The sequence below is a fragment of the Apis mellifera genome, linkage group LG9, assembly GCF_003254395.2.
Source record: "Apis mellifera strain DH4 linkage group LG9, Amel_HAv3.1, whole genome shotgun sequence".
NCBI classification, from domain to species: domain Eukaryota; kingdom Metazoa; phylum Arthropoda; class Insecta; order Hymenoptera; family Apidae; genus Apis; species Apis mellifera.
In genome coordinates, this window is record NC_037646.1 from 3,281,609 (window position 1) to 3,306,019 (window position 24,411).

General features: G+C 27.4%; 3 protein-coding genes across 5 annotated transcripts in view; 1 reads left to right on the forward strand and 2 right to left on the reverse strand.

The window, feature by feature from the left end:
- The first annotated feature begins 8,471 nt into the window (after window positions 1–8,471).
- LOC411936 (prefoldin subunit 5) lies at window positions 8,472–9,376 on the forward strand. Its single transcript, XM_395405.4, has 2 exons — window positions 8,472–8,787; window positions 8,939–9,376. Exons 1-2 carry the CDS (start codon window positions 8,583–8,585, stop codon window positions 9,205–9,207), a joined length of 474 nt encoding a protein of 157 aa, XP_395405.1. The 5' UTR covers window positions 8,472–8,582; the 3' UTR covers window positions 9,208–9,376.
- A 2,873-nt stretch (window positions 9,377–12,249) lies between these two features.
- LOC724936 lies at window positions 12,250–22,344 on the reverse strand. Its single transcript, XM_026442952.1, has 4 exons — window positions 22,207–22,344; window positions 17,062–17,197; window positions 14,626–14,759; window positions 12,250–12,522 (listed from the first exon to the last, which is right to left on the reverse strand). The coding sequence occupies exons 1-4, from the start codon at window positions 22,342–22,344 to the stop codon at window positions 12,250–12,252; spliced, it is 681 nt and encodes a 226-aa protein (XP_026298737.1).
- LOC725024 (autophagy-related protein 16-1) overlaps window positions 22,252–24,411 on the reverse strand; it is a 572,103-nt gene continuing 569,943 nt past the window's right edge. For 2 of the 3 annotated variants that reach the window (XM_026442878.1, XM_026442879.1), the window contains one exon: window positions 22,286–22,412. Coding sequence is in view for 1 of the 3 variants with exons in the window: in XM_026442880.1 (XP_026298665.1) it covers window positions 22,397–22,412 (16 nt within the window). In the remaining 2 variants the exon portion in view is untranslated. Of the gene's footprint in view, window positions 22,413–24,411 lie in introns of all 3 variants that reach the window. The other variant, XM_026442880.1, reaches the window with a different exon arrangement.

Here is a 24,411-nt window from a genome sequence, read left to right on the forward strand (position 1 = left end):
AATAAATATATAAATATATAAATAACATTAAATAACTAAACAAAAAAAAGAAGTAAGTAAATAATTTGATAATATAATGAATAAATTAAACAAAAATGTAGAATAAGTCATTAGATCAATGAGTTAATAAATATATAATAAGTAATTAAATAACTGAAAAAATAGAAAATTATTTGTTTATTTTTTTGTGTATTTAGTTATTTATATATTTATTGACTCATTGTTCTAATGACTTATTTTTACACATATCTGTTTTGTTGAATTATAAATGCAACATATAATTTATCTATTTATGTTTTCTATTTATGTATTATTATTTAATTATATTTATTTATATATTTATGCATTCATATCTAATGACTTTTTTTACTTTATTTTTCTCTCTGCACTCATTCCTGCATTTAAATTATTATTTTATTATGATATTTCTATTTGGTTATTTAATATTTATTAATGCATTTTATTTCTTTTTTATTTATTTGTCTATTGATTTACTTCTATATATTTTTGTTCAATTCATTTATGTATGCATCAAATTATTTATATAATTATCTTTTCAGTTATTTAATTATTTATTTATACATTTCATCTCTTTATTCATTCATTTGTTTATAAATTTATTTCTACACATTGTTTAATTTATTTATATATATATCAAATTATTTGTTCATTTCTTTATTTATAAATTTATTAACTCATTGTTCTAATGATTTGTTATAATGTATAAATAATACTTTTATATTACTTATGTATGCATCAAATTATTTATTTATTCCTTCATTCATTTAGTATTATTTATTTGTATATTATTATATATTATATGTATAATAAATGTATGATATATTTTAAAATTAATATGACTGTAATAAAATTTATATGTAAATTATTAAATATATGAATGAATAAAGGAATAAAATGAATAAATAAATAATAAGGAACTAAATAATAAATAAATAAAGAAATAAATAAATTATTTGTTGCATAAATGTATAAATGGGCAAAACAGAAATATGTGGAAATAAATCATTAAACAAATGAATATAATAATTAAATTCATATAAATAATTGAATAAGTAATGTAAATTTCTATATATAAAAAAACAAAATCAGAAGTTTATAAATAATTTTAATTATAAATAAATTCATAATAACAAATATAGCTGAATAGCTAAATAAATGCAAAAATAAAAACTCTAAAAATAAATTACTAGACGAATAAATGAATTAATATTTAAACAATAATGAATAAATAAATGAAAAAATATGTGAAAAAATGGGTTAAATAAATAAATAAATAAATAAATATTTATATATTTAAATAGGATAGAAATAAATGAACAAAAAATTTATTTATGAAAAATTTACTAGACAAATAAATAAATAAATATATAAAAATGAAATAAATAAATAATTTTGTATAAAAAAATCTATAAATAAATAATTAGATAAATATATCGATAATCGATAAATCGAAAGTCGATAAATAAATCAATAAATAAATAAATTAATAAGAAAATATAAATATAAAAGTAAAATAAATAGTTAATAAATTAAAATTTATTAATATTAAATTAAATTAATAATTATTTTCAATATTATTAATTAAAATAATTAAAATATATTATGCAATATATAATTTTTTGCGATTATCGATTTCGATTATCGAATTGGCTTACAATGTCAGCCAATCAGAGAGCTTCTAACAGAATTTTGGCGCGCGAATGTCAGTTTAGTGTGGAAAGTCATAGTGAGAGGATGTATGATCGTCGCTAGCTTCAAGGATTCTACTGCGTAGTAAGTGATTTTGTTCATATTTTGTTATAAAATTTATAAATTACTATCATTTTCCTTTAGTTATTGATTTATTTATTACTAATAATGTTGAAATTATTTAATATTTCGAGTTTTTTTTGTGTTTTTTCCGTTAATCCTTTTCGTCAAGATTACCGGTAATTCGACCTTGAATCGAGATTCGAATTCACTTGTTGCTTCATCTTAATATAGGTTTTTTTTATAAATTTTTTATACGAATTTAATTTTTATTTATAAAAATTATCGTTTGATCGTCGGAATAATTTTGAAAAATAATTTATAACATATACGTGTGATCGTCGTATACTTCGATAAATTCTACTGCGCAATAAGTGATTTTGTTCATATTTCGCTATAAAATTTATAAATTTCTATTATTTTCGTTTAGATATTAATTTATTTATTACTAATAATGTTGAAATTAATTAATATTTGGAGTTTTTTCCATTAATCGTTTTTGTCAAGATTACCGGTATTTCGTACTTTGAATCGAGGTTCGAATTCACTTGTTGCTTCATCTTAATATCGATTTTTTTATAGATTTCTTTTACGAATTTGATTTTTATTTAGAAAAATTGTCGTTTGATTGTCGGAATAACTTCGAAAAATGATTTAGAGTACGTACATGTCACGATAAATTTTTAAGTGATAATTTTAACGTGTTATTTCTTATAATAATTTAGAAAAATAAATTTCTATAATCTTTTTATCTATTTTTATTGAAAAATTTTATTGAACGTAATTTATTGAACGCAGAAAATCAATTTTATTTTATGAAAATAAATTATAATAGTTATACGTATTGCGTTTCTAAATAACATTTTTAAATGTGTCTCATTATAATGTTAACGTATTTTTCCTTTTTGTTTATTATTATTCTCGAGGCTGATAATATTTTTTCCATAATATAGCTTTTCCAAGAAATTGGGAGTCGCGTCCATATGACGCCCGACATGTTCCGAACGCACACTTTTCTCTTCCCTAATTCGTGATTCAAATCAAAATAGTGATGCGTTATTATACTATTGATATTCGTAATAATTAGAAATTTTTTTTTCTTTTTTTCTTTTTTTCGATGATAATAATTTAAGCAACATGTACTGAAACAATAATTTAAAAAATACATGTTCAATCTTCTTATAATTAATATAATAGTTATATATATAATATATTAATTAATATATATATATAATAAATTATTAAATGCATAAATTAACAATAATAATCTAATAATCTAATAATAATTGAGAAATTATTAATCGCTATATTCGAAAACTCGATTTTAAAGCCATCGGTAAAGTACGTATATTTCCGTAAATTTTCGCGTCTTATAAATACAAGACAGGTCGCGACGGAACGATCATTTCTTATCGAACTTAATTGAGGAGTAGATCGATATTATAACATTTTAATTAAATTGTTTAACATAATAAATAATTTTTAATATTATAAAATTTATTTTAAATTAATATTTATAATATTGCTATTATATATAATATATTATTTATTCATTTTATTTTTTAATTTATTTTTTATTTATTGCTTTAATTATTTAATCGTTTACATATTATTTTTTTTAAATATTTATTTTTCAATTTATTTTTTCATTTATTTTTTCAGTTATTTATTTATCTATTCACATATTCTTTTATTTATTTATTTATTTATTTTTACACTTGTTTCTTGATTTATTTTTTTAATTTTATTTTTTCTATATCACTCCTCTCTAATGATACAGTGTTATTTTTGTGATCGCGCGCAATGCGGTCAGTAAAATCAGTGCTTTGTTTCGTAAAAGTTTTTTTAAATCCTTTAACGGATAACGCGAAATTAAAATCAGTGTTTGCTTCGTAATAGTTTTCTTAAATCCTTTAATGGATAACGCGAAATTAGAATCAGTGTTTGCTTCGTAATAGTTTTCTTAAATCCTTTAATGGATAACGCGAAATTAGAGTCAGTGTTTCTCTCAAGAATATAAGGCGGTCATCCATCACGCGAAGAGGTAAATATTGTATTTTATCTAAAATAAAAATTTCTTATTCTTTATCGCGATATAGTATGATTAGATTTTTAGCTTTTATCATTATCAAAATTCATTTCAATTTTTATTACTATTATACTAATAGAGTTTTTAATTTTTTTTTAATTTTTTTAAATTATCTCAACTATGTTTTAAATTATATTTCGTTCTTTGTTAGATGTTCCACATCCTTCTTCACGATGATGACTTCCTAATGTGCCATAGAAATTCTTCGCATCTAATGGTGAGTCGCATGCATTTATGTTCCTCTGGTCATTCAATCATGTCGTAGGACGAAAGGTCCAAATCGACACGAGTGACTGGTTGTATACGTAGATTTTTGCACGAGCACAGTGACCACGGGTATTTATTATACTCGTGAGTAGTAACATTTTTTTTCTTCTGTTTTATTTATTAGAATAGGATAGATCTTCTTGCACGTCGCGTATAATAACAATTTTTAATTTTATCTTCGATTTCATCGGTAATATTTAATTATTTGATTTTTATTTATGTAAATCTATCATTTGAAATATAAAAATATTTTATTTTTTTTGTAAAAAAATGTATGAAATATTATGTGCAAGAAGATATTTCGCGACAGGTAGATCTCTGAATCGAAGCAAAAACTTTTATGTATGCTAGTTTTGTATTTTCGGAAATATGCTTTGATAAAGTGATCGCCTGAGGTTATTTTCATTACATATATTTTTATTAAGATTCAATTATTTCTTACTATTGTGTGTAAATTTATTATTAATTGTCATAAATAAATTTTTTTGAATATTAATTTGCATATTATATCGTTTGCATATTTTTTCTCTTTTGTTATATTGAATTAATATAGCTTCTTAAATTTATAAAATAAATTTATCAAAGTTTCAAATAAAATTAACAGATCTTGAATTACAAAACATTAGTCCGTTAGATATACTAATATTATTTTTAGCTCAGGATTTTCAGATTTAATCCTTTCCATGTTTAATGCCAGGATCTCACTCACGTACCCAGGTGTTACTTGGGTGAGAGAGAGGCAAAGGGCATGATGATTTTAGTTCATAAGTTAATAAAAATTTTTCAGCGATTGACGATGAGTTAGTGATCGTGCACGATGTATTTTCCACATTTTGTGTGTGTGGTTAGGCTGTGGAATTGCGTCGTTTAATATGTTATTCTATACGATATAACTCGAAGTATTTAGCATATTTATGATTAATCTCGTTACAATAATTTCAAACAATAACTTGTCCATAATATTAGATTTTTTACTTTCAAATTATAACAAATTAGATATAAAACTGTAAAATATTCTTTTGTTAACAAATATTAATAATTAAAATTGAGATATGATATTTCACGCAAAGGTCGCTAGCCATCGTCAGTCGATTTCAGGAAAATGGTACGTAAAGTTAGAGTGTGAAAGTAGCGTGCCAAGCTCGGGTGTCGGAGGTGTCCCGGGACGCTTTCCCTAGTGTAGGCTTTTGCGCCCGAGCATTATGCGTGAGAATCGTGGAATGAATGTGTTGGTGTGCCCGTTTTGCCATTTTTTTAAATATAGGGTTAGGTAGGATAGGTAGCATACTTTCTGGTGCGAATGTTAATTATAAGTAGGTAGGGCCGGGCAGATTGTCACAGTCTCCGATCGGGTAGGCGCGTTTTCGCGTGACAATCTGTTTCAGGAAATCAAATTTGAAAGACGAGTGTAAGGCTGAGACGAGTGATCATTCAGCGATCACTCGTTTCTGGCTTTGCTTTCGATTTTTCGAATTCCGCGGTCGCGGTCGCGATTTGGTTTCGAAACGAACGTTGCGCTCGAGATTCTGCACATGTACGGACAATGGTCATCAATGATCGTTAGTCGTCCATGTGCATCAGTTTCCGCGATTTAGACTTTTTTTTTTCTTTTTTTCTTTGTTTTACGAGTAGTGAATCTCGAGCCTAGATTTAAGTTTCAGCGGGCATTGCGCCCGAAGGAGGAAGACCGAAGAGGCCTCGACAAACTGTCACGAAGAGGGGCTGCAACGAATGGCTTCTCATTTTTTGGATTTTGTTTGGGTCCACAGAATGGGAAGTCATTGTTACTACTTTGTCTCTGTGCTCGTTTTAGTAATATGTAGTAATTGTTTGTTGTATTGTCTGGCCGATTGCATGCAGGCCTATCAGATCCAGTCATCATGGGCATCGCGATTTTTCTTATTAGTGTTGCGATTAACTAACGGGTTGAATTAGTGTTGCGTCGAAACGAGAGTCGCGTTTGCATTAGAGTTGCGAAAAGGCAATTACGGTTTGAATGATCGTTTCTTTAAAATAAGAATCGCGTTTGTAATATCTTTGGAAATTATAACGTATCGCGTTTTTTTTTTGACTATGAATTGTTATAAATTTCTTGTAAATTAGTATTGAAGATTACATCATTTCTCCTTTTAATTGATAATAGATTTCTATTTCATGCATCAATAATAATTTTATCGATTTCGTTTTGAAAAGTAGTGTTGCGTTTAAGAAATAGTCGCGTTTGTTTTAGTAATATTACGAACATTAAATGCCCAAATTTTTTCCACCAAGATTGTGGAAATATTTCTACATATGTTCCTGAATCATCTCACGTTGGCCAAAGCAAGCTAACAAGGATGATTGTACGGCGGCAGTCATGAAAGACTGCACTGAATTTCTCGTTACTAATGTTGTATTTTTTAAATGATAATATTGCATAAATATTCGATTATTTCCGGAAATTTTTCAGTTTTTTTTCTCAATTGTAAATTAATTAATATTCGAAATGTATTAAATCAATGCTTGATATAATAATTTTTCTATTTTCTAAAAAAGTGTTAGTTTATTAATGTTGCGATACAAAATGAATATTCCACTCGCGGTTTATTGTTCGGATTTATTTCGAGTGGAAGATATTTTTGTTTGTAGCCCTTCTGGCTACTAAATTGTTTCCTTTTTCAGCAATTCTTTTCACATTCTGCGTTTGCTGTAACACTGTAAGTATATTTTTTTTTGTCATTGTTGAGAAAATCCTTTTCCAAATCATTTAAAATGTCGAATTTAAATTTCTGTGTCTTATATTTTTTAGGAACATTTGTGAATATTCGTTATAGAATTTTATATTTTATACTATTCCATAATCATATTTATTGAATCGCTCTTTCCTTTTATTAATTATTATACTAATCTTCTAAATAAGTTTGTTTCATACATAAGTTACCAGTTATATTTCGAGAAAATAGGATTTTTGAAATTATCGTCAATTCGAAAATAATATTTTTATTTTATATAATTTTTATTAATCCTTTTTCTTTCAAACAGTGTATTAATATACAATAGAGTACTGGTAAAGAATAATTGTATTTCATGCAATTCTCTTCATTTTAATGAGGTTTTTCTCTAAGTAGGCTCTCTAAAATCTTTAGATTGTTATGTATAGGAAAATACTATTTTTAAATTTATACTACGCAATGTATTTAGCTAATGAATGAAAACTATAAAAACTTGTAGGTTTAGATGAGAATATTTTAAAATCGTATTTTTAAGAAGACTAGGATGATGTTTCTTCTTAGGAATCGAAATTATCTTTACAATTTGGATATTTTTTTAAGTTTAGTGAAGTTTAACGAATCGTGAAATTTTTTAATAAAAATGGTATAAGTTTTAGAATATAAGTGGGTAGCTTCTATAGCTTGCAGCTATAGAATTACTGCTTTGAGTAAAATATATGTCATTGCATGTACAGTAATAATAATAATAGTAATATTATTGCTATTATAATTATTGTAATATAATATAATAGTAATATTATTATGAATACTGTTGACATTAAAAAAGATTGTGATCAATAAAATGCATTAACTCATTTTGCATTTTTATTTTGGTTTTAAATTTTAAATATCAATATTTTATATTTTCATGGCAATGAATATATAAGATATTGATATACATATGAAGTATTTGAATGTTATGTCTTATATGGTGTTGTATAGTGTTTGTTATTTGTAGTTATTTATTATTGTAGTAATAGTTATTTGTTATATAAAATTATATACAATTGAATTATGATATAATTTAATTTTGGGGTATAGTTTATTGCGTAAGTTTTTCTTATAACTTCTTTTATTAGTTGTTTTGCAAATGATCAATGATTGATTGTTTTGTGAAGCTTGTATTAGGAAGTATTTATTAGAAATATTTATTTGTATTTTTAATTATTAAATTATATAAAAATTGATAGCACTTAAGTCAGAATATATTAAAACGTATATTAAATTTTTTTCTTGTTATTCTTTTTATATCTATAATATATTATCATAGCTTATTGTTGTATTCTACAACAAATTAAGATTTTTTCATAGTACACATGTATTTTTTTTTTTTATTTTTTTATTTTTTTTGATGATAAAATGGATATAGTTTTTTTGTTGATTTCAATAAATCACAGATGGCGTAACAAACATTATTTTTTCGTCGTCGATATTTCAGAACATGAGACGCGGAATTAATATGTAATCTCTAAATATGATTTACTACAAAAGATAAATAGTCTCTTAGAATGTTGTTTCTTTTCATAGTTAATTTTGTTAAGTTAAGATGTCACTAGTAGTGTAGATACATTTGCGCCATCTAGTAAAGTTTAAAAGTAATGATTAAACATATGAGTTTATCTCCGGTGTTGACCGTTTTTGGATATACGGTTAGAGTGTACGGAAAATCGTTGATTTCGATTAATTTTTATAGTAAATAATTTAAAATGTCAGAAGTTTCGATGACAGAAACGCCACATTTACAAAAAATAGATTTAACAACTTTAAATCTTCAACAACTTACAATGTTAAAACAACAATTAGACCAAGAACTCGGTGTTTTCCAAGATTCATTGCAAACATTAAAAATTGCTCAAAGTAAATTTCAAGAATCAGGTTCATGTCTTGAAAAAATTAGTCCATCCTTGGAAGGTAAGTTTAATTAATTTTGTGTTATGTAAAAATTATATATGTAAAAATTATATATATTCTAATGTTTAATTTTTTAATATTTTCTTAGAGGTTAGAAAATATGAGTCTTTAACCTATATTATATTAATAATATTGTTGAATTTCTTTTAAGGAAACGAAATTCTTGTGCCATTAACTGGCTCGATGTACGTAGTTGGCAAACTAGTAGAAACTGATAATGTTCTAATTGATATTGGAACTGGTTATTATGCTCAAAAAAAAGTTATAGATGCAAAGGATTACTTTGATAGAAGAGTAGCTTATGTTACTGAACAAATGGAAAAAATTCAACAATTGGGCCTTGAAAAAAGTAAAGTTAGAGATGCAACTGTGGATGTGATAGAAATGAAACTTCAAAATCAAGTGCCGAAAGAAGATTAAGAATGAAAACACTAATGTTTCTAAATTAAATGCTCTTATGTAATTTGCTCTTTATTTGTACAAATTTGTATTGGTATTGTCATTAAATTACATTGTTCTGTACATTTTTTGTTAGGATAATAATTATTTTGAGAATTTTAAAGGAAGATTAAATTTAATAATAATAAGATGTTTTAAATTTTATTTTATGATATTATCCATTTTTTTTATATATACATATTTATTAAATATAACAAATTTTATGCATATACACATTTTTATCAATAATATATAATTCTATATTTAAAGTACAAACTAATATTGCTTAATAAATAATTATAATATAATTATAATAGGAATATTTAATAAGGAAAAAATGGAATAGAAATAATTTTAAGGAAGAGAAAAACGAAAATAACGGAGGTGAATTATTTATTTGTTTTTCACTTAAGTAAAACTTTATTCACAAACAATAACAGCTTTTACCTATAAACGTGAGATGATATATTCTGGCAGCTATATTTTACGGAAGATTCTTTAAATGTATCAAAATCATTGTTAGAGGATAGAAAACATGGTATAATAGTATTGAAATAAATTTTCGAACACTTTGGCGCGACACTTTATCAATCTAATACATAATATTATGACATGTTATTTAGATTATAAATTTGTCTCGTTGCAATGAGACAGCGCAGGTCGCAATTTCACGTAGATAATTAGCTAATTTTTTTATCCTATTTACACGAATAACATACGGTCGATATTTATATTAACCAAAAAATTTGTCATTCTTTCCTCGTCTCACTTAAGTTTTAAAATTTTACAAACAATTTGCCCTCTCCATTTCAATACAGTCATATGCATATTGGGTGAATAACAGGTTCATCGTTGTTATCTGAAGTGGCGTAGTAACAGAGCAGATGAGGCAATAAACCATTTTGCAAATGAAGTTTGTGTAAATTGCGTTGATGCATGCCCTGAAATTAGAAAAACAATATATATAAATTCATATATCATTTAAGGATACATAATAAGGATAATTATAAAGATTTAATTTTGATATAGTATATTCAATATCGTAATTACTGACGCGAACAAATTTTTTTTGTAATTAATAGTGTTTAAATCGAATGACATTTTATAATATTTTTATTTATATTTACTTGTTTATGAATTTATATTTATTTATTAACATTTTCAGAGAAACAGAATTATACGAAAAATTTGAAATAAATTATATCTTGATCTTTTAATTTTTTAAAATCATTTTTTTTCACACGGAATTTTTTTGAAGAAAAAATAGCTTTTTTTTCCAAAAAAAAAAAAAAAAAAGAAAGAAAAAAAAGAAATTATAAGAAAATCTTCCATATTATTCAAATTTTTTTTTTTTAGAATTTCTTAATATTATTTAAAATAAAATCTAATTATGATACTTTTATTTTTACTTTTTCTTACGTTTTCAGAATTCTATCATTATTTTTCTTATGTTAAAATAAAATAATGTAAAAATTATCTACAATACAATTGAAGATTTAGTTAATGAATTATTTGGATAGAATAGAAAAGGAATCGATTATATTTTTTTTAGTTAGATATCAGTTAGATATAGATAGTTAGATTTAGTACACTTAGTGATATTTTAACATAAATATAATTAATTTTTTCAATAGTGTAAATAAATTTTTTTTACGTATTCATCTTTTACGACTTTACGTTTTTAATTTTTTTTGCAAATCATTGAATAAAAGTTAATTTCTATTCAAATAGAAAGCAATCATTATGAAATTTAAAAAAAAAATAAAAAAAATGTACTTGTTATAAACCATTATGATAAATAATTAAATTATTGTTCAATAACTATTACTGTTGGAATTTCTTGGTTATCGGTAACCAATATCAATAATGGAAATTTTTTTCCACTACCGATAACTATTATCGATAGGGGAAATTTTATTTTGATTGCCGATATTCATTATCGATAGCGAAAAATTTTTTTGTATTTGATTATCGTCAATTTTATGCAAAATCAAATTTTTATACGAATTTTTAAAAAATAGGGCTTGAATGGATATTTGTTTCATACTTCAAATACTATAAATGTTAATTACACAATATAATTTAATAATAATTAGATATTTTGCGTTTTTTATTATGCTATGCATTTGTACTATAATGTACATTTTTGCACTTTTAACTTTTGCATAAATGCATGCACATGAATTTTACTGATGATTAATATTTATTAATAATATAAAAATAATTATAAAGTTTATATACTTTATCGAGAAGAAAACAAAAAGAAAAGATAAAACAAAAAATAGAATTAAAAAATATTATAGTTTAACATTTATGTAGAGAGAATTTTTTCGTATTGAATTCTTAAATTCATATTTAAAATTTATCCATCGTTCTTTATACAAGATATAATTTGTATCTTCAGGAATGCATGCATTCCTGAAATTTTATACTTTCCGTCTATCATTCGTTTATCTTCAAATTTGTTAAGTTTCATTTTAATCGGTGTCATTCGAAATTGTAGTCGAGCAAAGATATTTTTATATCATAAATTATAAAATTCGTTCGTAACAATTATAAATTTCATTGATTTCATCAATAGAAATAATTCTATTAATTAACACATTGAATATAGGTGACATGAACATATATTTTATAAGAATTTTTTTCTCTATGACGTCGAATGATCGCGTCATGTTTCCCCAAATGTAAAAGATGTAAAAGGTTTTCTGCATATCCGGCTTTCCCTTTGCACACGCGTTCAATACAAGTGTTATCATCAATATGCACAACTGTTTTGAATTTCGTTGTATTTTTCGCTTTACAACTGTTTCTTTATTCCTGAAAAATCAATATCCGCCACCGGATATTTCCTTTGATTTTCGTCGCATTGAATCGTTATTAATCCCTCCTCGTCTTTTACTAGCCGTTACAATTTACAATACTCGTTATTGGCAAAAATAAAAAGATACATTTTTTTTCGTACATCTCGAAGTGTCTGAACAGCACAATACCGGTTATGAAAAGAGAGTATATTGTGCGATATTACGAATGTAGCCAGCTAAGAGATTTAGAAGATGTACCAATATAAGAAGATTCTCGGGTTCCTAATACTGATGCCAGACGTGGCCGTTCCTCGATCAAAATAACATCTGCTTGTTTTTTATACAAATGAAAGACGTTAGCATTGCAAACAATATGTAATCTTCCGTTGTTAAAGCTATCTTGTATAGTCTCGAAGTCCAATCCTGCGATAGTCATCAATTGCTGATTGTCACCAAACTTGTCCGTAATGTTCATCATGAAGCTGGAATTTACCTGGAAAATTATAAAATTCTATTTATAAAATGTGAAATGAGAATAACGAAATGGAAATATGTATTTCACTTCGTTAATAAATAAAATCAAATACAAAATTAATTGAGCATTATATGTAATACGTTTTATATGTACGTGTAATTATTCGTAAAATAATTATATGTACATTTAAGTAATTCAATACATGATACATAATACATAGTATTAATTCTATCTCCCAATTATATTTAATTTTAATAGAAATAATTTAATTTGTAAAAATTTAATAATGTTTAGATACATTTTACATTGAGATAATATTAAACGCGTAAGGTATAGAATAATTATATCAAATAATAATTATCGAAAGGACTTGATGCGTTTTTTAGATTATTATAAATGTGTACGTAAAACATTCTTTCTTATTATCGTATTTTTGTTTTTTTTTTTTTTTTTTTTTTGCAATAAAATAAAATTTGTCGAATGGAAGATGTATAAATATTACGTAAAAAATTATGTTTTAAATCAGGAAAACGTTATTAAAACGTGCATACATTATTACTGGAACGCGAAAGGAAAGAAAAATAAACAGGATAAGATTTAATACTATACATAAGTATGTAACAGTACTTCTTGCTTTTCGATTATACCATAGACACTTATTATGATCTTTTTTTAAAAGAGACTATGAATAGTTTATGGTATACTCTTTTACAAGTATAATATTTAGCGGATTGTTAGGAAATCCGCTGAATAATTTCAAATTGTTACTTTGTATCGAATAAAAGTTAGAAAATGACTGAACTAAGAATAATTTCTTCGGTGACTTTCCACACTTATAACGGTATTGTTGTATTGGAGAATCTATGTGAATCACATTCCATACATTTTCTCGATATTTTTTTTTTTTTATTAATGTTTATATACATTTATTTAATTGATCTCGATCGTGTAATAAAAGGAAATTACATAGAAAATTACACGTGAAACCTTTTTTGATTTTTATGCATTTTTTAATTTTATTTTATTATTTGTGTGTATAGAATGAATATTTATTATAGAAAATAACGTTAAAAAGCAATATAAATGCTTTATGTTATGAGAGAATAGTGAATTTTTAAGTTTTTATATTCCATTTAGTTATCTTCTAGATAGAATTATTTGAAATTTGCAGAATTAGCATTGAATATAAATTTTATGTAATTTTTAAGTAGAATAACAATATTATATTATATTTGGTAGAAACAATAATAATCTTTTTCATTTATCTTTATCACTCAATCGTAATAAACTTATTAGAATAAATTTTAGATATTTAGATTAAAAAAATTTATGAAAAGTATAGGTTTGAGTTTATAAATAACATCAATTTTTGATGTGAACAAACTTTATGTGTTATTAATAGTATATACATTTCGAACATTTAATTACAAACAATTAACAATAATTTGTTCACAGTTCTTTTTTTTATTTATGAAACTAAGAACACATTTTGTGTTCGTTAATTTTTTCGTATTTTTCATCTTGAAAATTTTTATTTAATAAGTTCCACAGATTTATACGTGGAAATTTTAAATTAAAATTTGAAGCTTATCTCTCATTTTTCAATTATCATTGACGTACCGTAAATTTATGAGAACGGCAAATATCAGACCAGGATTACATGATTGGAGGCCGGTTCATTTCAAATTAAAGACATATGTGATTTACATTGATACAGGTACAAATTGATATCTGTACGCGGGAAGAATATTTAAGATGCATATAAAATTCAGTTACCTAATAATTATTTATCATTCTTTTTACACGTTCATTATATTTATAAATATTCCAAAAACATCTTAAAGTTGAAGAATTTACGGTAAATCATTTGTGAAAAATATAAAAAATATTCGAAAAAAATTTTTCAAGAATCTTAGATTTTATTACTTTAATTTTTATTTATTTTTTCCTTTCACGAATAATTATTCAATTTAAATTTATTAATCTTTTATTTAGTAATTAGTTACATTTAACAGTTTTATTTAATATTATTTGATCCATTTAATAAAATATAGCATAAATTGATTCAAGTAACAACGGTAGCTTATCGACCCTCAAAAGTTTTTATATTAATAAACCCACCTGTACTCCATTCACAGTCCATGTCACATTCGCCGGAGGATTTCCCGAAGGAACGGTGCAATTTGCACGCACCGTGTCTCCCACCGCATAGCGTATCTTTTCGGCTCTAATTTGAGGATCCCCTTTTGGTAAATCTGAAATTCATTGAATTACTTAATAACAGAAAAATCTTGTTTCATAATTATCTTCCATTATATAATATATCCTCGAGCAAAGCGTGTATAGAACATCGATAAACTAACGATGAGAAAAGAATATGTTAGTTAGATATTTGCTTTTTAAAATCAAATTACATTCACCTAATTTCAAGCATTTAAATAAGTGCAATCATATCAACGGTTCATTTACTTATTCATTCATGTTTATAACGTTGCATCGATTATCATCAACAGAACATATACATTGTTGGAATACATCTTTCGATCCGATTTACTTTTTCCCCTTTCATCCTCGCACGTTTCAAGAACGGATAGGAAGTCTATTGTCGAACGATACTTTTCCGAGGCCGAAGCCAGGCTAGATCGAGGTATTCCTGAATACGTAACACGTCATTGTACATCTCGAGGGATCATTATGCCGTCCACAGAAGGCAGTCAATTTCCTGGTACCGGTAGCGAACTGTCAAAGAATTGTCTCACTTCGGCTTGAATGACTTCCGCCTGAGTATCTCCAAGTCCCTCCTTTCTCTCTCTCTCTCTCTCTCTCTCCTCTTGCCTCACTCTCAAGGACACTCGATCGGCCGAAGATTACCATTTTGAACTTGTTTGGTAATGTTGTGGATGCGAGACGATCATCCTGTCTCGTGAGAATGGAGAAAAGGAAGAAAAGTGGAAGAGAGAGAGAGAGAGGGAGGGAGCAAGGTTTGAGGGATACAAGGCGAGATTCGAAGGCTCGATCCAGTATCGAGCTTTTACGAGCGATCCGTGATCGGAAAGGAGAGGCAATCACCTCGTCTCTTCAAAGAAGAATCGCTACCGCGGTTGTGGCGTCGTTAAGTCGACGTTCAACGAGGATGCGAGACGGTGGGAACGAGGCACGATATTCTATCCTTTTCTCCTATCTTCCTTCTCCTTTTTATTCCTCTCTCTCTCTCTCTCTCTCTTCCTCTTTTCTCGTTTCGTCACTCGTCGAATCGTGCCTCGATTTCAATTAACCGCAGTTAACTCATCGCGCGGAATGATCAACGTGGAAAAGTAAGAGTCGAAGATGACATCGATTCGATGAAAGGAAAAGGGGATAGAAAGGAAAAAATAATGGGTCACGATCCGGTTCTCTCGACTCTTGTCCCAGGTATTTGAATGAGCTTCGTGCGTTTTCTTTTTTTTTTTTCTTTTTTTTTTTTTCTTCATTGAAAGTTAATAGTGCGTGTTAAAGGATCAATCCGCGCGAGGTAGGAAAGTAGGTGAAAATGATACTGAAAAGAGGCGAGAGCGAGGTTATGTTTATTAGAATAGGGGAAGGTTGTTAATTAACAGTAACTCGGTTAAGAGAACCGTGAAAGATTGAATGAAAAGAAGCTGTATTCGGTGATTTAATGAGACCGATCCGTCGTACTCGATTTTATTACTTGCACGGTTTTTGTCCCGTGTTTAAAGTTGTTTTTAATCTCACGGTTTTCATTTTTGCGGGGGAAAAATCGGTAAATAAGCGAAGGAACTGTATATTTGACAATTCTGTCGTATCATCGTATTATTTATCTTATCGTGATAAAGAGAAGAAAGTGTCAGACCGATTTATTTAACTAATGTTGATACGGATTAGGTAAGGATATAAAAATATTAAATGAGGTAGGAAACGCTTAATGGCCCTCTAGCCCTTAAGAAGCGATGATTTATATATATAATTCGTATTCGTAAGGAGAACTTCATTTTACATATTTTTTTTTTTTTTAGGAATATTAAACGAGCGCTAATGCTGCACTGTTTTACTATTTCTTAATGTTCCTTACGAACAAATTATCCCCGTTGGCTGCATTATTTATATCACGCGTAAGCAGATACCGTGGTTATCGGAGGCTGTTAATGCCTTTTCACAGCCTTTCGAGTGCGAATATATTTTTATTCGCTAAATGACTTCATAATTGCGAGTTTGCATACTAATGAAGAAATAACTCGTTATTATATATTTTTCATATATATTTTTACTCGAAAAGAAAAAGTAGAAATTTAAATCTGTTCGTTATAAGTATATAAAATAATTAAGTTTCTTTTTTTTCAAACAGCATTCGAGGTAAATAAATTTTAAATAGATAAACGATCGCGTAATTATTGCCGATAAAATTATTATAAAATTCGATTTAACTGTTTATTAAACCGTTTGATGATTTAACAGGATGATAAATCTTAAATAATTGATTGCTTAGTTATATAAAATTATTAGAAACCGTTTAATTTTTTATTGTTCCTAACGTAAATGAAATTAAATTATGATACTTACTAGCAACATATAAGTAAGCGGCGACCGTTATAGTAGTAAACGATGGAGAATCGCCAGAAACTTCGCAGCGATATTTTCCAGTGTGGCTTGGTTGCAAGTCCCTTAAAACTACGCGATGAGCATCACTTTGATTTAACTGTAACGTAATTAAAAAGTAACATTGACGCGAAGATTAATTAACTTAGAGAGAGAATATACTAAATGGATAATCAAAGAAAGAAAAAAAAGAAACGATCACCAACAATTATAAAAAAAATCACAACGAAATAAAAAATCGTATTTCACAAAATTCTATATATATATATTTCTATATCAATCTCTCTTTCTCTTTCTCAGAGAGACAAGTTATTTTTACTACATTCGTTACAAATGTCAATATCGATATGCACGTCCTCGAAAATGTTCCTCGCCGTGCAATAACAAATTTAAAAGATTTCCAATTTATTGAATCTGTTTCAATTAAATATAAATCCCGAAACATCGTGTCCATCTGCCCACCTACGCGGGATAATTGTTTCACGCCGGGCATAACTTATTGGCGCAATTTAAAATAAAATTCGACGATGGCCACGATGATAAAACGGGGGATATATTTTCACCTGCGCGTCACCGTGAATTGATACCGTGTAATTAAATTAAAAAAAAATTGGAAAAATATGAAGCGATATGAAGCGATCGGTTCGTCGTCGATCGGGTCAATTCAAGCGTCGATGATCATATAGGAAGGATGGGAGGAGGAGGAGGAGGGATGGAGGGTGCGTACCATTTATTGCAAATCGATCGCACTTACTCGTTCCCTTTGACATCCTCGCACATTCGCCCGTTCATGACAAACAATACCTCGCAACAACGATTAATTACATGTTGCCGGTGGCAGCGTATAAATCACACAATCAATTTTCATCGAGTGGTGTGTTGCGCTCGCGGTGTGAACATTCTCGTGATCCAACTTGCCAATCGTCGAACGATTATCTTCGCTTAACCACTCGTTGCTTTTCTCCCGAAGGGGGGGATATTGATGACAACAAGGGAGAAGGGATACGGAGAGAGAGAGAGGATTTGATGGAATTTGTTAATTTGATTACATTGAGGTTCGATTTTTTTTTTTTTGATTATATTGATCGATGGAGTTTTTTCAAATAAAATGGTTTCGAATATCGATTTTTTTGCGGTGTATTTTGTGATTTGTAATTGGATAAACTTTTTAAGCTGATCACTTGAAACTTGATTATTGATTACTTTTAATTTATTTGAATGATAATTAGTAGTTTTATCTTTTATCAATTTAAATTTTCTTTAAAGAATGTTCGTCATACGCTTGACATAGGTGGTTGGAGAGGCACTATATCTAATTAGATCATGAGGTTGGATAGTGAATTAAAATTGAACGAGGGCAATTTTTATGAATCCTTTTATTTTCTCAGTTTCATAATTCTAGTTTAATGTAATTATCGTATATAATTCTATAATTACAATGGCCTTCTTGAAATTGCATTAAAGATGCAATTGTAATACTAAATTTAATTTTAATATTTTAGTATTCGTTATAATGGTAAATATAAAATTCAAATTGCATTTTCTTATCATTGTTTGTTAAAATTTAAAGAAAATTACACATGCAACGAAAAATAATAACATAAATATAATCGAAGAAGTGTTTAGATAAAAAGTGGCTAATGATTGGATGAAAATTCAATGTCAGTTACACCAACAAAATAAAAAAAATAAAAAATAATAAAAATATTCTAATTGATCTAATTCTATTTTTAAGAATCTTCAAAGTTAAAGTTGTTAATAATACAACATTGTTAGAGAGAGTCAGATAAAACAAACTTAAACTCATATGTTGATCAATGTAAATCCAGCTTAGGAAGCAATTAAAAAAAAACGCTTTGTTCTTAGTCTTCATCGAAAAAAAATATTTCGAAATCGAAGAAACTATGAAAACTACGAAAAACCATTTGTACTTGCTTTTTTTTATCAGATTTTACATTTCATTTTTCATAGTATCAAGTTTCTGTAATCAAATAAAATAACACGAAATTTACACTTGGATAGAAATTAATTGATACATAAATCTCACGATAAATGCAATATTCAAATATTTCTTAATACATACTCAAAATTAAAAGCTAAATCTCAAATCACTACAATGTACCCTAAAATGATCCAAGAGTGATCAAACATCCCATTTCCATTTTCTTTCTTTCTTTTTTTTTTTTTTTTTACGAATGGAAAGAATGGAAAGAAATAACAATTTCCATCCGAAGCAAGCAAGAGTGGCTAGTTTCGCTCGGAGGTTAACTACTCGTAAGAAGAAGAAGAAATCCTGCAAGATTTTTCATACGCACGAATCGACCGTGTAATTTCCACACCGTAAGTGGAAAACACAACACCGCCAACTATTGTTCATGCGTTCGAGGAATTACTTGGGATTGGTAGAAAAACGGATTGGACGGAATTGCGGATGAAACGTTTCGCTGGAAAATAAGTGGGATTCGATGGGCGATCGACGTGCAGTCACGCATCGATGCATGGTTGTTCTACGTACTATTTCACACCATCTCGCGCATCTCTCTCATCGATTCGACAATTCTGCCGGCGGCTCTAACGCCACGCATAAATTCATCCCGGCTCATTCCTGATAATTTTAATAATGTTACCGTTTGCGAAATACGAATCCAACCCGATCCCATGCTGTAATCCCCCTCGCTCGTTGTTTGTGTTTCGCGCGTCCCTTAGGCCTCTGCCATATCGTGTACAATGTATGCGCAAACGCGATGCGCACGAACAAGGAGGGAAAAATATCGCAACGTAATGAGAGTTTGAAATGAGAGGATAATTTTTCCGGCCGGAGAAAATGATTTTAGTTACTTGAGCGAGAGAATAAACGACAGAACTCAGTTATACCTTCATTTACGTTTCCTCTTTGCTTTCACTTAATAAGATGTGCGTACGTAATGTACTCGTAGCTTGATGGTAATTTAAACAGTTGGTTTGTGTTTCGAGCGCTCGCGCGCTGTGTGTGTGTGTTTTATAAGGTATTACGGTTTTCACTTATCAGGCCAATTCTTGCGCGATAATTTATTGATTAATGATATTTCATTTCGAATGTTTAATGTTTATAACATGTTATTAATTATTGCGTTAATACGTTATATTTAATTTATCTGGTACGGTAAGGTAAATGATGTGACTGAATCGGAAAAAAGAAATTCAAAATATTATTGTATATTTTTACTTAAATATTAATTGTATATTATTCTTGTTTTTTACATGAAATGACATATAAATTATTCGTATAATTTATTATTGAAATTTCTTAAAAGTTGAATGAATAGGATTTTATTATAGTTATATGTTCTATCGATTATTTTTATTTGAAAATAATAATTAACATATTAATTCTTATAATATGGTAAGGTTTTTACGATAAACATAGAGATGTATTTTTAAACAGGTTCTATTTATTTACTTTCTTATAAGAAAGTAAGAATAATTTCTTATAAGAAATGAGATTTAGACAATTGATTTTCGTCATCGATACAAATCGATAAATCATCAATTGAACGTTTATACAAAATTTTTATTGTATAAATGAAAAATCATATCGAAAGAATGGAAGATTCGTATATACAGGATTAATTTAATCGCAGCGAAGTAGAATTAATTAAGCAACTTGTATTTATTGGTTCAATATATTAGAATTGTAGAATCAATCCAGAGAATTGTTCCCAGATTTCGTTAGATTAATTAAACTGTCTAAAAGAACACGGCTTACACCCGGAAGCTTCGAAGAGTTTCAACTAATCAGGATTTCTTCCAGATCAGCCGGTCGTAGCAACGGTACATTTTGCTTGGTCACCGATGTTTGTGAATGCTTTTAGCAAATTAGAATGCGACTGACGAAAATTTAACGTTCTATCGATCGTATCGGAATGGAAATCTGTATACGTCTGAATTCCCTTAAAAATGAACCGATTTAACTTCTTCTTGTTTGAATTCCAAGTTGAATAAAGAGAGCCCTATTTACTTATATTTAGAGATTATTTTTTTAAATAATTTACACAATGATTTCAAATATATCATAGTTAAATTTCAACGATTTGGAGATAGTTTTATTTCGAAGGATTTATATAATAAAAATAATTCTTGTTACTTTTTTCTAACAGAAGAATGTTCCAATATTTTTAATTTTTGCTTATGTCGAATTAATTAAGAAAGAAATTATTCTTTAAAATAAAATATTCTTTGTAGAATTGTTACATAGTTATTATGGATAATTATCCATAAATGTATGTACATTTAATGAATGTACATTATTATCAATATCATGGTCCAAATTTAAAATTATTGTTCTTATAATTCCCTCGATTATTTTGTATCCTATTTTTATTATCCAATCTCTATCCATAATAATATAATTAATTTGTTCATTACTCAAAGATTACAATGAGAATTATGCACATACGTATATGTGCATAATTCATGGCATGAAAAAAATGGACAGGGAATACATTTTAAGTTGAAGTTAAAATACGTGGCGCAGTGTGTATAGTTTGTTAAATATAATTATATAATAAAGTAGGGCGTGAATGGTACTAACAAACTTTCATGGTTTGGCGAATTTGGAGAAATATAATTTGAGGAAACTCACTTCCGTTTCCTCGGTTCTCAACGATTGCACGTCAGGCGCGAATGTAAAACGTGATTCGCGCAGAGGTCGGCCTTCCAACTTTTAATAAGTAAGAAATTCTAAAGCTCTGTTCTTAGCTCGAAATAACTCGGCGACAATTCTCTGAAGTAGCGTCCACCACGGATTACTGTTGTGAAACCGCCTTATTTTTAACGAATTTTAACGAAGCAACTAGTTATTTAAAAGAGATTCAATTTTTTAATTTACACGAATCTTTGTATATTTCAATAACGAGGCAACCAGTTATTATTCGTAAACAAAAAATTCTTAATTAAAAGTAACGAAATATATATTATTCATTAATTTATTAATATAATGAAAACATGATAAATATAAAATAATCGAAAAGAAAAAAAAAATTTAATTGATATATTATTTTTTAATCATCATACGAATGAGAAGTATACTACTAGTAATATTTAATATTTGCAAGAATAATGAATACTTACGAGAACTTTGTTACCCAATTCTCCAAAAGCACTTGTAGGTGGCATTTCTTTAGGAATGTATCGAAAAAATTCAAAACGTTTGTAGTACCATTTCACTGTGTACAAAGTATCCGATTCTAGATCGTATCCACAACTCATATTGACGGTGGTGCCATCTGCCACGGCCAATGGAATATCGATGGATACATTCTTAAGTCCTCGCACACCTGGAAATAAAACAAGGAAAATGTAATTTTCATGCCAGAATTTCTGTTAATACATTGCTAGATATATTTCCAAATGACTTGATAGGAGAATTATAAGAAAAGAAGTAATGAAAATAATTTGGAACTTCCTTGCAATTCTTTTGTAAAATTGTGTAATTCCAATTAATGATCCTATATTTGTTTGATTTTATATTAAGAATATTTATCCTTAACGCAACAAATTTGTTTTTTTAATTTTAGAAATTTTTTAAATAATTTTCATTACTAATAAAAAATCATGAGTTTCAGAATGTATAATAAAAATAAAAAATAAAACTTTTTCTATTTGCGAAATTTATAAACTAGTTTTCATTTTTCGATAAAATTGATTATGAATGAGTTAATTTTCAAAGTTTCAAAAAATTTTAATTAATTCAATCATTATATTCCTAAATTGTAAGCGCTATTGGATATTGTTTATACAAATTTGATTCAATTGAAACGTTATTATTAACGATTTTCAAACGAATATTCCGGACAGATGAAGAAAAGAAATCACGTAGCATAAATCGCAAACATATCTTTCCCAAGATTTACTAAGTTGGGTGACAAGCATTTATCCTGTAATAACTTAAACAGACAAGTACTTACAAAACTTTCTACGTAAGCTTAGCAATGTCAGCGTCAGTGTTAGTCACCCGTGGGATTACGTTCCCAAGAAAAGAATTGCGTGAAAAGGCAGGGAAAACTTTCGACACTGGCGTCGACTTTTAAATATCACCCCGGGGAACTATGCGGTTTATTCTTTTCTAAATATAACGATATGCGCTTTTTAACTTTTTCTTTTTTTTCCTAATGTTCGTTTTATCCGAATCCCTTCGTTGCGTTACAAATTAGGTAAATCACGGATAACCTCATTTTCGTGAAAGTTTCGAACTTCATTTTTAACCGTACGAATTAAAATTAACGTTTATCTGAAATGATGACTTTCACGAGAAACATTATTATTCGTTGTGATTGCTGTATTTAATGTTGCGTGTAATGAGCCTAAAATAAAGGAAATATGACAGCAAGAAATTTGTGATTCTTCTTTTGAAAGATAATATATTAAATAATCATTATATAAAATTATATTCATTAGTAGTAGTTTGAATTAGTATTTGTGTCTTCCATTAGAACAAGATATTCTATATTTTAAATTAGATATCTATAAGTAGTTATAAAATTATATTATTTGAAATATTATTCTTATAATTAAATATTATTTCATATCAAAAAGATGTTCAATAGAGATTTAATAAAAGCATACTCTATATAATTAATCATAATCTCTTTTAAGTTCAAAATAAAGAAATGATAAAATGATCTCACTATTATTTAAAAACAAATCAAAGTATTTTTAAAATTACTTCAAATCAATAAATAATTAAAAGAATCAAATTTCGTGATACAGGAAATATGAACTTACATAAAAGTATTTCAAGTGATCATTTTCCTATTTCAATTTATAATTCACATGTAAAAAATACAAATATTACGTAACAATTTTCTTGTATGTAATAATAATAATACAAATAAAATATGTATATATTCGCGATTAAACGAGACGGATATGCGATGTCACTGTCTATGGGAATGTTTGTACACTGGTGATAAGACGACGTGTCATATTCCTAGCCCCGGTTATCGCCAACGAGTTGAAAAGTTTGTCCGTTTCGTCGACATTTCGGCTTAAAAAGAGAGAGAGAAAAAAATCTGTCGCAAGTTAAACGTCTAGCTCCGTGGATTTGCGAGATCAGCACGCGATGTACGTGAGTGGCATTTGCTATACTGGACTAACGCAGCTAGCTTCATCATTAATTAAGCGTTTTTCACGGAAACACGAAACTTGTTAATTATTCATGGCACAACACACGGCCTGTTGTATCTTTAATATAATTAATTACTAATTGATCTAATTATATACTATATTAGCATCATGTATGTTTCTCTTTTTTTTCAGTCTTCTGTGCTTCTTGTT

Excerpts from the sequence above, each read along its gene's own strand:
- LOC411936 (XM_395405.4), top strand. The coding sequence starts at position 8,583 with ATGTCAGAAGTTTCGATGACAGAAACGCCACATTTACAAAAAATAGAT. Across the intron at positions 8,788-8,938 it reads AATTAGTCCATCCTTGGAAG|GAAACGAAATTCTTGTGCCA; the intron begins GTAAGTTTAATT and ends ATTTCTTTTAAG.
- LOC724936 (XM_026442952.1), bottom strand. The coding sequence starts at position 22,344 with ATGAGTTGTGGATACGATCTAGAATCGGATACTTTGTACACAGTGAAA. Across the intron at positions 17,198-22,206 it reads AATTGGGTAACAAAGTTCTC|TTAAATCAAAGTGATGCTCA; the intron begins GTAAGTATTCAT and ends ATTACGTTACAG. Across the intron at positions 14,760-17,061 it reads CGCTTACTTATATGTTGCTA|ATTTACCAAAAGGGGATCCT; the intron begins GTAAGTATCATA and ends AATGAATTTCAG.